This window comes from Lissotriton vulgaris, chromosome 6 (genome assembly GCF_964263255.1).
Source record: "Lissotriton vulgaris chromosome 6, aLisVul1.2, whole genome shotgun sequence".
NCBI classification, from domain to species: domain Eukaryota; kingdom Metazoa; phylum Chordata; class Amphibia; order Caudata; family Salamandridae; genus Lissotriton; species Lissotriton vulgaris.
This window is the reverse complement of record NC_141694.1, coordinates 693,716,483-693,732,932: the sequence shown is the minus strand read 5'-3', so window position 1 is coordinate 693,732,932 and position 16,450 is coordinate 693,716,483. Positions and strand designations below refer to the sequence as shown.

The 16,450-nt window shown below is 41.3% G+C and overlaps 1 protein-coding gene across 1 annotated transcript in view; it reads right to left on the bottom strand.

Annotated features, from left to right (window-relative positions):
- MCHR2 (melanin concentrating hormone receptor 2) overlaps positions 1–16,450 on the bottom strand; it is a 637,069-nt gene that overhangs the window by 96,665 nt on the left and 523,954 nt on the right. The window contains exons 3-4 of the mRNA XM_086925251.1: positions 9,317–9,511; positions 1,371–1,490 (exon numbers count right to left, since the gene is read on the bottom strand). Of these exons, the coding sequence (XP_086781377.1) occupies positions 1,371–1,490; positions 9,317–9,511 (315 nt within the window). The remainder of the gene's footprint in view (positions 1–1,370; positions 1,491–9,316; positions 9,512–16,450) is intronic.

The window sequence follows — 16,450 nt, the reverse complement described above, 5'->3', positions numbered from 1 at the left end:
TACATTTTCAGAAAGCATGCTGGCATCTGGCTGTCTGTTGACTGTATATCCGTCCTACAGGCATCTTTCCTATCCATTTCTTTAAGCCCAGCCCCACCAAGTAATTCACACATGAACATTGGAATGCAAGGACTTGCAAATAATTCAACCCGGTGCTGGGCAGATTGGGCCTCCGCCCCTCTGGCATATGATACCATTTGGGATTTGTCCTTTCCACATTCTTCTCTAAGCAGTTAAAGACTGCCCCGACCTGGTTAGATTTACATTTACCATGAAAGGACCCTGAACTCTGTGTTGCTCTCTGATCATCTTTTGGATCTTGACCTCTGTAGAAGCTGTTGCTGTCGTGCACTCTGAGTTTTAGCCGGTGTACTACCCTCATTACCCAAGCTAGAACTAAGCTTACAGTTCTCCTGAAGTTCTGCTGGCCTGGCCTACTCTATCTACCAATCATGTCATGAGTAGGAGCTCCCAGTCAGTTCATCCTGTAGTGCTGAAGAGTTAACTTTGAAAACTGCCAGGGTTTATGAACACCATTCAAGCGCCACAACAGTGATGAAGGCTATCTGACCAAGAGATTGTCTGCTGCAAAGTGCAGGTAATATAGCGGTGACTCTTCTCCGCACAGCCTGTCCTGCACCAATTGTTGTTTATCAATGTCATCCATCGAGCACTTGGCCTTCGCAAACGTGGTGGTGAACCAGTCATTTGCCCTTTTAGTCTACTGGTTCCAGAGATCCCTCATGCGCTGTACAGAGCCCCTAGTGCTTTAGGGTACACAGTTACAATCGTATCTCCTAATGCATGTGTCATTAAAAAAGTAGAGGTCAGGGAAAGGAAAATTTAGCACAAACCTTTGATTAGCTGCAAATTCTATAAAAAACGTAATTGATTTGATCAGACAGTTGAAGGCCACAATTACATAATCTTCAAAATTTGTAATATCGCGACCACCACTACTCGTAATTGTGTTGCCAACAGAAGCATATACAAGAAATTCAATTAGAAGCCACAACGTTTTGAGATATTGCAAGGTTCATTCATGGAAGGATTTTTTATCTAATTCATTCTATATGACATCGGATGGGATTTAGCAATGGGTCAGAGGTAAAGTGAAGCCTCATCCAATCAAATGAGTGAAGGGGGCTGGTAGCACCCTATGATAGCGGCTAGGATGATTTGCTACAATCATCTGGCCCCTGGTTTTTCCATTCTTTTGGGGTTCACTCACCCTGGACTGCTGATCCCTCCCACTCGGAAAAGTCCAAAACCATTTCAACTGTCTATAGAATTGATATTCAGTTCAAAGACATTGCTCTAAAATGACGTTTAAACAGTATCTGAATAAATGGATCTAAAATATTACTGACCGTCCTGCTCTTTTATTCTGCCTGTACATTTCCCATGTGTAACACAAAATTAATATGTAGCAAGCCAGTATCAGAGGCAGTGGAAAGAAGAATGTAGTAATGGTCAAATAGAGCGTATACCTAGAATAAAAGAGCAGAGCATTAATAATCACAGTTCATGCCTGATAAAAGACTTATACCTAGAAATGGAATTAAAAAGCAAAGCATTAGTAGTTATAGCTCATGTGAAATAAAGTATGTACACTTAGACAAAAAAGCCGAGATTGAATAACCACAGTTCAAGCCTGATAAAACACTTATATCTAGAAATAAAAAAGCAGAGCATTAATAATCACAGTTCATGTCTGATAAATACTTAGAATTGGAAATAAAATTTAAAAAAAGCAGAGCAATAATAATCGCAGTCCATGTCTGAAAAATACTTCTAACTAGGAATAAAATAAAAAAGCAGAGCATTAATAATGTCAGTTCATGCCTGATAAAATACTTAGACCGAGAAATAAAATAAAAAAGCAGAGCATTAAAAATCATAGCTCATGTGTAATAAAAACGTCGTGTACATAGAAATAAAAAGCAGAACTTTGATAACCACAGTTCAAGCCTGATAAATATTTATAGATAGAAATAAAATTAAAAAAGCGGAGCATTAATAATCACAGTTCATGCCTGATAAAATACTCTTTGCCGCTACCTCAGTGCCAAAAAGCATATATATTCGTTTTCCTGAGTCTAGGTGAAGAATGTGGGGGACCCAGGAACCATTGTTTATTTCGCAATCAGTGATAACGCAATGCATGTTGGGTAAGCTGTCTGTCATGATGACTGAATAAATTAGAGCTCGGAGTGGCAGCGAATTGACATTAGCTAAGCCAAAAGAGCACGCCATTTCTAGCTTTTGTCTTGAAATATCATGTCATCCTACAGCACTGCCCTCATAACACGGCATGTGCCGACATTTACTGTCTGCAGAACATTGACATATTGCAGTGTGCTAAGAAACACATCTCTTCCCACCTCTAGCTAACCGGTTCATATTCATGGTTAAGCACTGCCCTTCACACTGTGACTTACAAATTGACAGAGTAACAAGCTGACTAACAGTTGTCAAATCGAAAACGATTAATAAACCACACCGCCAAATTACAAATGATCCCTGTCATTGAAAATACTGCAGCAATTTCCAGACTGGATAGACCCATTACTGGTAACTTTGGGCAGTATGTCAGATGTAGACAAGCATCATTGTGCCCTCGTTAAGGTAATACGTCTTGAGCAGCAGTGTACTAAGATGGCATTTACACATGCCAAGCAGGAAGGTCTGCAGCCTCTACTATGAGTAAATTAACATACGTTTTTTTTGCTCAAGTTTATGATGTTTGACATTACCTTTTAATATGACTCAGAGAAGGGGGTAATCAATGGACATGCCTCCCACCTGTTTCGGACATAATTTGGAGAGACTGCAAATGTGTGTAAAATAGGGATCATTTAGATCGCCACGTTTAGAGATTTCTGCTGAGCAGCTACCATGTTACATGCAGCTGCTCACCAAAAATGTTTGGTTTACAATTACAAAATCTCTTCCGAAAAAATCCCTAATGACCTTGATAACCTGGGTGCTTTCTCCCAGAATGTGGGACTCATGTTGTTTGGGACCACCAGGTTTTTACTGGTGGTTCAGAAGAAAAGTACATCAGAAAGACTTCCTTAAATAAATTGGATAATCTGAGAACATACCTGCCAACTTGAAGAGCAATTTCACCGTGTGAGGAGGGGGCGGGCCTTGAAGATGTGGGGCCTCATGCCGAAAAGAACTTACGAGGCTACAAGAATGGCTTGGGTGGCAGTGGATAGTTATTTTTAATGTATGTTGATTAATAATTAACTGTTGTTATGGTCCTCTATAAATTAGCCAGACAGCTCCACCCTGTGGTAGAATGTCACAAGCACTGGTGTTGACAATTAAATGCCGGTACTGAGCACCAGAAACCACCAGCTCAAATTAAGCACTGTATATGGCATTCAAAGAACTGAAATGTGTCTAAAGCATGAGGAAGCATTGGTTCAGGATGTCTGTAGGTGGGAGGGGCTGCTTTGGATATGCCAAAACCTATCTGTGCTACCAATCTGTATAACAGTTAAGTGCAATGTCATTGCTTATTTTTTACAGCATGTCACTGCATTGTAAGAACAATAGCTTTGCACATACCTAGGGCCATCCTACCTGAGTACTCTGATTGGTGACCACCCATTATTGCTGTACTCTGAGCACATGACAATGCTCTCTATCATTGCAGGTTATTTGAGAGTGGGGTGACTTTGACACGAAATGCTGAGAAGCTGGCATAGAAGAGGAAGCTGAGGCACGTCTGTCCCTTCAGAATGTATCAGCTCTTAGAAGCAACACCCTGTCCTCTTTTCTGCAGAGCTCCTATTTAAACTATTCAGAACTGTTGTTTCACATCACACCACATTGATTTTTAAAACTCTTATTTAGGATAAGGATTCCGAAATCCTAAATGGTTAGGTGGCACAGGTACCTGTGTTTTGATGTCCGTCCTTGCATGGCCAATAGGTCTGCTTTGCCAATTTATTCATGATCACCTATTGGCTTTGCCATTCCTTGCTAAATAACCGAGAGTATACGTCACTGGTCCAACCTTATGTGCCGGGTATTTCTCTACACAAGAAAGCTTTATTCCCTTCAACAGGGAGACCATGGAGCCATGTTTGTCTTTTCTTAACCATGTGTTTTTTGATATCACACCTGTTCAGAATTTCCTTTTTGCCTTTGCACAGTTTACAGTGTGGGTGGAGACACTGGACCTCCATGAGTGCATAAGTTTCAAACTCTGAAACCATGAATTAAACTCCCATTCTGCTATTATGGGCTGTTACATTGCAGATTTGCAAACTATGCGAATGGCTTTGTAGGAAGGTAGGATCTGACTACATGGTTACCTCCACTTTTTTCCTGGTGTTTTGCTGATTTTTGACTAGTCTGCCTGGGATCCTGCTATCCAGGACCCCAGTCTATCTGCTTTCTCCCTTTAATTGCAATATGTGTACTTAGGTACACTCTAGATTGGATACTGGATAATTTTTAAAAATAGCTTTTACACCAGTACCTGGAGGACTCAGATCTGACTTCTCCACAGGAATTGGGAAAGAAGGCAGATAAATGGGTCAGGCCAAGGGTGAAGCCAAATAATAGGTGGGGATCAGAAGAAATATTCTTCCAAGAACCAAGAGAAAGTTGGGGATAAATTAAAAGATCAATCCACTACCAGGCCCCAAAAGTCCTCTTCTGGGGATGGGTCCCAAACACCTTCCTCCCCTGAAAAGAAACCTTTTTGCTTTGTTTGTAAAAAGCAAGAACACTGGAAAAATTATCCCAATTGTCCAAGGGTCAGCAAAAGGAGAATGTTCCTCCAAGCACTACCACCACTCCCCCTGGTACTACAAGTAGTGATCCCCCTGGGGGTAGTAGTGCACCCAACAAGCTAGGTGGGTTCTCATGGGGAACTGAGGTGGATCCTGACTTAGAAAGGTCCCCCTCACAGGCCTCCTCAGTCTGTGATGGTGGCATGTAATTTGCCACTTTTACTGTCAGTCCTAATTCTTTAGGCAGTACAGGCAGGAGCCACTGATCAATGGTCAGAAAGCTGTGGCCTTAAGGGACACAGGGACTAGTGTCACCATGGTGACAGGAAACCTGGAATCAAGACAAATCATCCCATGGCAGTAATCAATCTCAGCTGGAGAGGGGTCACTGGCCCTAAAAGAGTGTCAGTATCCCCAAACTTGCCTGAAGATTGCCTCTTGGGCAATGATTTAGAAACTTCAGCCTTGGCTGAAGCGGAACACCAGGCCCATTTAAGAATATTAGGCCTCCCTGAAAAAGTTGGTGGGACCCTTAGGGCCTCAGTCTAATCCCAGGGAAATTTTAGAGGAGTGTAGCCTGAAATAATGGCCCACCCCACTCCACCAGAGAGCAAAGGGATTGAAGAAAAGTCTTGTTCCCCCAGACTATAGGTAAGGGTCAGCTTCCTCATGGAACTGATCCTACCCCTTGTGAAGGAACTGCCCCAGAGGTGGTCAGGCCTGCCCTGGCAACACCCCTGATGGCAGGGGACCCTTCCAAGGTGGTACCCAGTCTGGAGCAGGAATCCTGCCCCTCTCTATCCTGACTCAGTCATCCTAGGGCTAGAGAGGTCAGGGAAGTCAGTGGACCCCAAGGGCCCACTGCCCAGAGGAACCCCCTAATCAACAGACTAGGGACACCCAGTCTAGTAGTACTAGCCAGGTGAAAATTCCTCAACACACTGAGGGATCCCTCTTACCCTTGATAGGTTAAGGACCTCCCCCAGATGCACTCTGATGGGAAAAGGCAAACCTGGGACCAGAAAGTTTCTAACCTACCCTGTCCCTCCAGTGTTCCAACCAAAGGGACTCAACCCCCAGCTGTAGGCAGCCAGAGGTTGACCACTAGGGCCAGATATGACTCAGTCATTGAAAGAAAGGCCTCCATGGTGACCGGTGCTCTGAGGAAGCTGAGACCAACTTATTTAGGGTTTCACTTCTACACTCAGGCACCCCACCAGCCATTTTCTTGGCAAAAATACCCTACATGTAGTAATCCCAAATTTTGGAGAAAATCTAATATCCTTAAGGGTAGAGACCCCTTAGTGGACCATAAAACAGAGGGTATCCCTGCTAGTGCAGGAACTTTCTTATATGGCCACTTAGTCAATAAAGTCTCAACTGGGTAAGATTAGCCTTATCTCCTTTCTTTTGGGGGTGGGTTATGTAGGAAGGTAGGATCTGACTACAAGGTACCCCCACACTTTTTCCTGGTGTTTTGCTGGTTTTGACTAGTCTGACTTGGGTCCTACTTTCCAGGACCCCAGTCTATCTGCTTTCTTCCTTTAATTGCAATACATGTACTTTAGGTATACTCCAGATTGGATACTGAGGTACCCTTATCAGTGCCTAGTGTATGGTACACCATGTACCCAGGGCATAGGTACCCCAGAGGCCTCCCATTGGCTGAAGCATGTATTATGCCACCCCTGAGAGGCCATCTAGATTGACACCACAGGCCTGCTACTGTAGACTGTGTAAGATGGTGCTTGCACCACTTACTGAGATATAGGTTCACTATATCTCTCTAAATCACCTCACTTAAATACCTATCAGTCACCCCTATGGCAGGCACCTTAGCAATCCTGAAGGCAGGGTGCTGGGTTTTACATGAGAGGGTGCCCCTGCATGAGCAGAGCCCCTCTGCAGCCTTCGGACTCCATTCTACGGGGTTGTCTGTGATGCAGCCAGACATATATGTTTAAGTGCATTATTACCTCGCGGCTAATGCTAACTTTAAAACGGCTACTTAGAAACATGTCATGTTTGGTGTCAACCACCTTGGAATCATACCTCCACACCAGTAATCAGTAACTGGTGTGGGAGATATGATTCCACCCTGCGAGAACCACTACTGTGGGTTACCGGTATACCCGGTACCAGCTTTCTCAGCCTGGGCAGCACACAATGGATACTGCCAGCCACAGACATGACTCTGCCCTCCTGCTGCTGAACCAAGCTTGAGCAGAGGAAGGCATGACAATAGGCATCCTGTCACAGGAAGTTGTAACCACCTCCCAGATAGGATTTAGTGTATTGGGGCTGGGTGGGTGCATTCTCTAAGTGCCAAAAAGTCTGCACTAGGGGCACATTTGGTGTCCCTGTCATTGTCCAGCTCAAACCGGTTCTGGGAGCCATTGGCTCCTGCTCTGGCATGAAACTGGACAAAGGACGTGGGTCTAGCCACCCCTCTGTCCTGCCCCTCCCCGAGGAGGTTCCACAGAATCTTTCCAACCCTTTCCCATGGGTATAAAGTGGGTTACCTGGCTACAGGACTTTAGATTTTACCTCAACAAGATTCTGCTAAGATTAAACCAAGTACTTCGACTGCCTGCACAGCGCTGGATGACTGAAGAATCTCCATTGGAGTAAAGGAGTTACTCCCCTGCAAAAGCAGGCACCTAAATGCATCGACCCGGTTTGCTTCTCCCAAGCTCCTGAGGACTCTGAATATTTTAGCAATACAGGAGGTGAGTTCCCGCAAGTCCCTGAGGTCGATCTGCCCTCTCAGTGATTTTGAGACCAGAATCCATCAAGGGGACTGTGTAATCCGAACCCCTGTGCACTGCATACATTTGCAGTTGCATATGCTTAGTCACAATTCCTAAGCCTACGCTTAGGACTTTGTATAGTCCCGGCCCTGAGCAGTACTTTCAGCTAGCCCTCTTAATTCGTTGTCATCTTTTTGTATATGCTTTTTTTTTCTTCTGCTTACTAAATCATGCACTTTGGAACAATAGGTAATCCCACTTCAGACAATGGCTAACAACTCTGTGAGTGACGGTATACCGTTCCTTCACAACGAGCACATCCTTACACATTGATTCTTCCGAGTGTCAGGTAATACTATGGCAATATGTGCTTTTTGAAACTAAAACATATTTTTGCTTTAAGCCAACATTTTTTATATATTGACTAAGGTTTGTCAGCCCCCCAACATAAGATTTACAAAACCACAATGATACAAAATGAGCATTGGAGAAGAGACCAACAACCAACATCAGATCAATTGGCGTTGACAATGATTGTTCTAGTTAAAATTAGGTAGCCAGTTAAGAGTTTTCATGGGGAGTTACTCCGTGATTAAAGGTGTCTTTTGGTGGTAGTTAGCTTAGGGGTGTCAGCAAAAGCTCTACCAAGTGCTACTTCTCACTCACTTTAGAGTTAAATGGTAACAGCATGTTTTTATTAAAATTCATGATACCACTCTGGTATATGCGTGTGGTATGGCAGTTTTCATTTCATATGTCATGTTTCATATGTTTGTGTTCAGAGAAATTTCCCTCTATCTCAGAGATTTCCCCCTGTGACTGGTATGATTTGCTATTCAGGCTAAACTTGTGAAGGGATGGTTGGATATGGCTAGGGTGCTGGACCATGTTCACTGTGGCTATAATGAAAATGGGGTCTTTTTACTCACACCTTCCTATTGCATTTGTCAGAGAGTTGTAATTGTCTCATAATTCAAAAAGTAAAGTCTCTTTCAACTACCTTCACTGAGACATTCCCAATGTAAAATCCCTTGCTATTGCAAGAGTCCATACTGTACAACTGCTACTATTGCATTTGTCAGAGACTTCACAATGTAAAGCTCCACACTATTGCATTTGTGAGAGTTAACAATGTGGGACACCATCCTATTGCATTTTTCAAAGGGCTCACATTGTACAGCCTCTAATAATGGTGTTTGGCAAAGAGTTCACAATGTAAACCCTCTTCTACTGTACATGTCAGAGAGTTCTAAATGTAATGCCATGGTTTTTGGCACACGTTTCACTGTAAAATCCTTTCCTATAATATTTGAGACAGAGATCACAATGTGAAACACCTTCCTGTTGTATTGGTTATGAGGCTACACTGTGTAAAGCCTGTTCCTAGTGCAGATCTTTTCAACCTTTTGATTTCTGCGGCCCTCCACTGACTCACACAAGAAGCTGAGTACCCTGCCCAACAATTTCTATGATTTCAACCGCATACTGATATATGAAAATACAGAAACACGTATACAGCAAACCAATTCACAAATTGGGCATGTTTTGTTCAATTTGCAAACAAAAAAGCAAAAGACAGGCAGATACAGGTATACTGCAGCTGGTAGACAGACTCAATATGTTATTAGAAGGTCAGCCCAGAGACAGATCCCAGTGAATCTCAAAAACAACAATGTTCAGTGACAACATGGCTGAGTTGCATGGCATATATCCACACAACCACTTATAATTCTTGGTTGACAAACAACAGGATCTAATAAAATATAAAGCCACCCCACATATATAATTAAAGTCTACATTGTTGGTACTTACCAAAGGACATCATTGGGCGTTGTTAAATCAAATGCACAGCTCTCCAGACCATCTTTGAATCGTATGACCTTCGAGTACACCCACACAGGAAGTACCACCACAAACGAAGCCGCCCAGAGGAACAGATTTATTCGAATAGTCTTTGACCTTGTGCGCAAGGTGATGAGGCGGAATGGCTGAACAAGAGCCAGGTACCTAGTGGATATAATAGATGAGCATTACAGGAAAGCGGTACCGGGTTACTGTGGTACACAAAAAACACAAAACAGTCAGATATTGAACTGAAAGATACCATCAAGCATATTGCAGTTAAATTGCATGTCACTGTATCTGCGCTCACCTTTTTGATACAAACAATATGATGGCAGTTCATTAAAATGATCATTTCGCAGTGATATGTAAATGCTTTGACAGAAACATGATATGCTCCAAAAAAATTAGTTCCCAAACTTTATGGTAAGCAGGAATTTTGTCGAAGGTTTATACAGAGCTAATTAAACTCTGAATCATTGTGGAGAGCGCTGTAGGAGGAACAAAGTCCTATCAATTTGTCAGTTTCATCAATTATTTGCACAAAAAAAATACCGAAGAGATGCTCTTGACAAGTGTTTATTGAGCTTACAAATTCAGGTATAAATATTAACAATTTTCCTCTTACAAGTTTAGCTTCAATCTTTCCTTTATGCTTAAGCGTTTTTCTGTGAAAAACATAAACAATATTAGTCATGCAACTTCAGTACGTGTGTTGGATGAATTAAAGCCTAAACTTGGGAAACATTTGAAAATCCTAATAGGTGTCTTTTTTTCAAGCCAACTTCTGAAAAAGTGTAAAGGTGTGGGAGCCGGATAACAAGATTGCGAACACATATTTGCACTATTACCGGAAAATAGTCTTTTTTAGCGATCAGCATATTTACAGCAGCCATTGTTTCAGATTTTATTTGTTTTCCCAGTTTAATCGATGTAAATGTTAGTGTAAATTGTCTGATACATATGAATATTTCTGTGACCTGACCTTAGCTTAATCTAAACAAAGAAGTTAAATTAATTAATAAAAACATGCTGGAAATATAATAAAAATCACGTACGTTCAGATGAAATAAACCCATTCCACTCTTTGATTTGAGTATTATATTTGTTTACAAGTTACTATTGCATGATTTCAGTAATGAAGGGATAAGCTATCTACAGAAACATAGATCTCAATATGGAAATGGACAATAATCCACTTCAGTAGAACTTAATTATGTTAAAAATAGTTCTGATCCCAAATTCAATATCCTAATTCGCCAAATCAGGTTTTGTGGAATATCTGACAGTAGATGATAGATACAAAGGCAGAAATTCCCAGCAAAGTGTATTTTCCACTTTTATATATTTGGATAGAGTGGTAGGAACATTGGTGCTCCCACGGAAGGGGCATGGATGTGTCCACTGGAAATTTTGTGAACACCCACTGGAGGGTCAAAAGTCCTTGGGGTTGCAGTGTGTGCATCGCTGCCCCTGACTTTGCAATTACTTTAGCCTTATAGCCCGCCGTAGTGGGCTATACCGGCTATTAAAGGCCCGCTGAATCGTTAAAGGGCCGAGCCGAGTATCTTTCTCTGAAATGCAGAACTCTGAATGGAACAATAATGGATGCTTCCTTCCTACTTACCTTACTGGTTCAGACCAGCGGTCTGAAAGAAAAATCACGTTGACACTAACCGTGACCAAGGCGTAGATACGCCTAACAAGTGAATAACAGACATGTTCCGAGTGGCCATCCCGACCCATTGAGGCCAGTTCCCACTGAAGATGATGGAAATCCTACAATAAATACCTAGGTGCCTGATGGACTGTCTGAGATAAATCCACAAGTCCTTCCAAATATTCAAGCTCTTTGAGTGGCTGGTCAGTTGACGATATGAATAGGGTGAACTACTGTTGTGTGATTTGATGATGGAGCTCTTCTTCTCCCTCTCGCCCATGCCGGAGTGCTGCTTCTGTGCTTCCCACAACACTGGCAAGCCCTTGTGATTCCCTTCAGGTATAAACGCCCAACTGTCAACACAGAATCACATCTCTAAGCATGCACAGCCCTTAACCCATTTTAGCCACCTTAAATTGCCATGTGCACACACAGTTGAGGATCATGGTCTGTATATGACAACATATAATCTACAAAAGTACAGTGAAACCCTAATATTGTGTTAGTATTTAATGCAAAAATATGTTTTATTTTTATTTTCAAGTTAGGTAAACTTTTTTTATTTTCCCCTATACTTTGCCATGCAGAGATGTCTGCCCTCTCCCTATAGCACAGTACATCAGACCCTTTGAATGTAAACTACAAATATCTATAAATATAAACTGAAAAATTTGTAAACCAGAATATCATAAAAAAGGAAAATATATCACGATATACATATATAGCATTATATGTAATTTAATTAAACTAATAATCTCATTAAAAAATAAATAGTTTTAATATTGAATGTAAATTAAAAAGTATATAAGTATACATATATTCAGAGGTTACCAATACCAAAGTAAAGGATGATGACGCCGTGTCTTGCTGAAAATATCAATTTAAATGTCAGCTGTCGGACGTGTTTTGCCTGTCCAGCAGGCTTGTTCACCAACAGTTTGCAATAAAGTTCTCAGCCATTTTAAATCTCATGAGAGGCGTGTCACATGTGCAAAACTACTAGTGCAGTACATTAGAAGACAGACTCTTAGTTCCCACTGACAAAACATGTTTTTCAATTGATTAAACATGTTATTCAGCGGCATTTCATATTCACACCCAATTAATAGTGCACATTCCATAATATCGAAATTGTTTACAAACATATTTGAATTTTAAATATAAATTTCAGAAAACCCCCATTGGAGTTGGGAGTACGTGCCAGTGCCCAAAATATAACCCCATAAAGGCCTAATGGCCAATCTCCGAAGGAACAATTCTACTTGTAGAGAAGAGTCCAAATATTAATTTCTCATAATAATGCGGCTATTTAAGCCCAAGTGGGCCAACTTTTGAACGCAAAATTGCAATACATTCATAATGTGTGTGTCGTCTAAAACTGCAGGTGCTCAACTAAAGTGCATTAAGAATAATAAAATAATAACATAATGAAAATGGTTAAAAACAGAAAGAAAGGGAAAAAAATTCATTAATTATATCTATATTTACAAGTGAGTGTGCAAATCGTCCTCCATGTTCAAACCTGCCTGGATTTTGCTATTCAATTTGATTATATATGAAGATTCGAATCTTCTCAAATGCTTCTCCCGATTTCCACCTCTCACTTTGTGTTTGATTGCATCTATCACAAAATACACTAACCCATCTGTGCTTTTTTGGTGGTGATGTTCGAAACGGTGTGCCACCGGATAAGTTTTATGTCCGTTTTTGATGGCCCTTAAATGCTGCAACACACGTTTGTGAACTGGTAGGATAGTGCTGCCTCTGTACTTCAGGCCACAAGGGCACTAGAGCAGGTAGACCGCAAAATCCTTTTTGCATGTATAGTGGCCTCTGATTTTAATTGGCCTGTCAGAGATACCAGATTTGTATTTGGTGGTATTGATCCCATGTATGTACGCTTTGGGCTTAGTACATTTTATAAACCCTTCTCTCTTTGTTAACCACATAGAGGCAGCCACCTTTGTTTGAGAGGTTGGTAACACATTACTGACCAACATTTGTCTAAAGGATTTAGCCCGTCTAAATGTTATTTGCGGCCTTTTTTTGATAATTCTGCCCAAAATTGGATCATTACAAATCAAATGCCTATGCTTGGATAGAATGTTCCTTATTTTTTTGTGCTGTATATTATATGATATTATCATCCTGCACTGGTCTTTATAGTGGCCTCTGATTCGGATTGACCTATCAGAGAATACGGATGTGTATTTGGTGGTATTGATCCCATGTATGCACGCTTTGCACTTAGTACATTTTATTAACCCTTCTCTCTTTGTGAACCACATAGAGGCAGCCGCCTTTGGTTGAGAGTTTGGTAACACATTACTGACCAACATTTGTTTAAAGGATTTGGCCTGTCTAAATGTTATTTGCGGCCTTTTTTGATAATTTTGCCCAAAATTGGATAATTACAAATCAAATGCCAATGCTTGGATAGAATGTTCCTTATTTTTTTGTGCTGCATATTATATGATGTTATCATCCTGCACTGGTCTATAATCATGTTCTCTTTTTTCTTTTTCGTGTTTCTCTTTTTAAAAAGAATATCTTCCCTTGTCCTTTGTTTTGCTTTAAAAACAGCTGATCTTATGCATTCGTCAGGGTAGCCTCCAGATTTAAAGCGCGCCTCTAGTACTCTTAACTCATTGCTACATTTTTCCTGATTGCTGTAGTTATGTATTGTCCTTAAGCATTCACCCATAGGGGATGCTTCTAAATAGATTTTGAGGATGAAAGCTTTTGGTGTGCAATAGAGTATTATATGCTGTAGGCTTTCTAAACAACAACGTCTCCAACTTGCCATCTTTAATATACACTGACAGAGCTAAAAAAGTGACATTAGTCGTACTGACAGTAGTCGTACATTTAAGATTTAAATAATTTCTTTGTAGTCTTTTGACAAAATCAACTAGTGACTCTTCGGTGCCTTTCCACACAACAAATAAGTCATCTATGAAATGACTCCAATGCATCATATTGTTCTGCCATTCATCTGGAAACAGCTTCTGGACCACCTGCTCCTCCCACCAACCCATATGCCAATTCACAAATCTGGGGGCGAAGCAGGTGCCCATCGCTGTGCCACATACATCTGCCTCTATACTACCCCATGGCAACTGCCTTTCCCCGATTGAGAACCTGGTAGTCGGCAGTCTGATGGCAGTCTCGGCAGTCCAGCAGCAGTCCTTCCAAAGGTGATCATAATACAGCAGTTGAACCTCTGAGCTCTCCACGCTCGAACCACCATCGCCTATACGGCAGTCCGCAGGTCCACCTAACTCATAATAAGGTCCTCAGTAATTAGGATTATCTGTCTGGTGGGAAACTAAATGCGTGATCACAGTGGAGGTGAGTACTCATGCATATCGAGTTATAGTTACTAGTTACAATAAAGCATGTATTTAGACCTCTTAGCATAGTGCACTTGCACACTGCTCTAAGATTATGCACCAACCAACTCCATTCCTAAATGCATCAAATGCTGTGTTAGCCCAACCTGGAAAGTGTGTACAACAATATTAAGTCCTTGTTGTGCTAGCACTGGGTAGCAAACTGTTAATTGTGAGTTTGAACACTATTGAGAGCTAAATCTAACAGAATGCATTGGGTGATATAGTGATATGGTGCAAGCAGTCAGTATGCCCGTCAATCCCATTGTTTAAATTTCCGAAAGGATGTTATGTTGACAAACCCTGGGGATGCACCTGTGAGCTGGGAGTGGTACAGAACTAGAAACACTGAAAGTGACTTGGCAAGACCTTCCCCCAACCAATTGATTGCTTCATGTCAATGAGTGCCAATTAGCATGAAGAGCATGTGGAAGTATATCTATAACATTCTGTGGAAACACTGGGTGACAAACACTTTGTTGATTGTGAGTATGAACATTATCAAGGGACTGCATCTACCAGACTGCGATGGGGGAACTAGTGCTAATAAGCAGTGTGCTCAGTTCCCACACTGCTTAAATCCCCTAAAGGATTTTAGTTTGATGAACCCTGGAAATGCACATGTGTGCCTTGAGTGGTACAAAATGTGATATACTGAAAACGGTTTGCCAAATACTCCCTAACTGATTACTCCTTGCCGATGACTGCCAATTAGCATGAAAGGTGTCTAAGGACATCAAACAAACACTGTGTCAACAATACATGGCAAACACTTAATTGATTGTGAGTGTGATCATGGTTTCAGTGCTAGATGTACCAGGCGTAGCTGGGAGAATTGGTGCAGGCAGGCAGGCAGTGTGCTTTCATCCATTACTACTGACTTTTTCCTAAAGGATGTTGAGCCATCACACCCTGTGATGCACCATCCTATTTGGATTGATACAGAACCACATATACTTAAAACATTTTGCGAAGCACCACAAGAATTGCTTCTTGTTCACGAGTGCCGGTTAGCATGAAACAAATGTTCAAGGTCATCCAGACTTTGCTGTGCCAACACTGGTTGGTAAAAACTTTCTTGTCATCATTCACCCTATTGTGGTCTTTAAGTACCACATTGTATTGAGAGAACTGGTGCAGACCGGTAGGCAGTATGCTACCCGCCCTCACTGTTTACATTTCCTAAATGTTTTGGGGTTTATGAACAATGGGGATGCACCTGTGTGCTTGGAGTATTACAGAACCTGATAAATGAAAGTTACTTGCCAAGCAAATAAGAGTCAATTAGCATGAAAGCTGCATCTAAGTACAAACGTCATTTCCTGTACCAATAATAAGTGGCAGACACTTCATTGATTGCATGGGCATTATAAAAGACTACATCTACCTGAATGTATTAAGAAAACTGGTGTGGATAAGCAGTGTGCGCCCCTCCCCTGCTGTCCATGGACAATCACAGGGTTCTAAAATAATGACCTGCCAAAATATTACTTGTTTGAGAGGTCATTCTGACACCTCCCACAGCTGAGGCTGAGCTGGTAGGTCATAATTGCATCACAAAATAAAATACATGTTGACAAAAATTGGTGTATAATTTGACCCCCTTATTTGCAACATGCCTTCTCAAACATCAAACCCCAGTCAGCAAAGTATTTAGGACGGGAAGGTGCTGGAGCTGATGTGACATTTACTCTCTAAGAACATTATTTTAAAAATAAAGGTCAAACATGTTTTACAGCGCAATATTTTGTACATTTTTAGTTAAATGTCATTTAGATATTCGAAAAGAGCAGTCAAAAAATAATCTAGAAAATAACATTATGTCAATGTGTGAGCGTTATTGGTGGATTTGTTGTTCCCTCTTTCCTTAGTCCCTCTCTTTTTATTTCTCTTTGTTTTTCATCCCGTATTTTATTCCATCCCGCCTGCTCTTCCTTCTGTTATTCCTGCCTTCTCCCCCTTTCTATCATTCATTCTTCTTCCTTAAATACTTATGTCTTTTTCTCACCTCCACACTTTTTCTTTGTTAAATTTATGCCCCTCCCTCTCCCT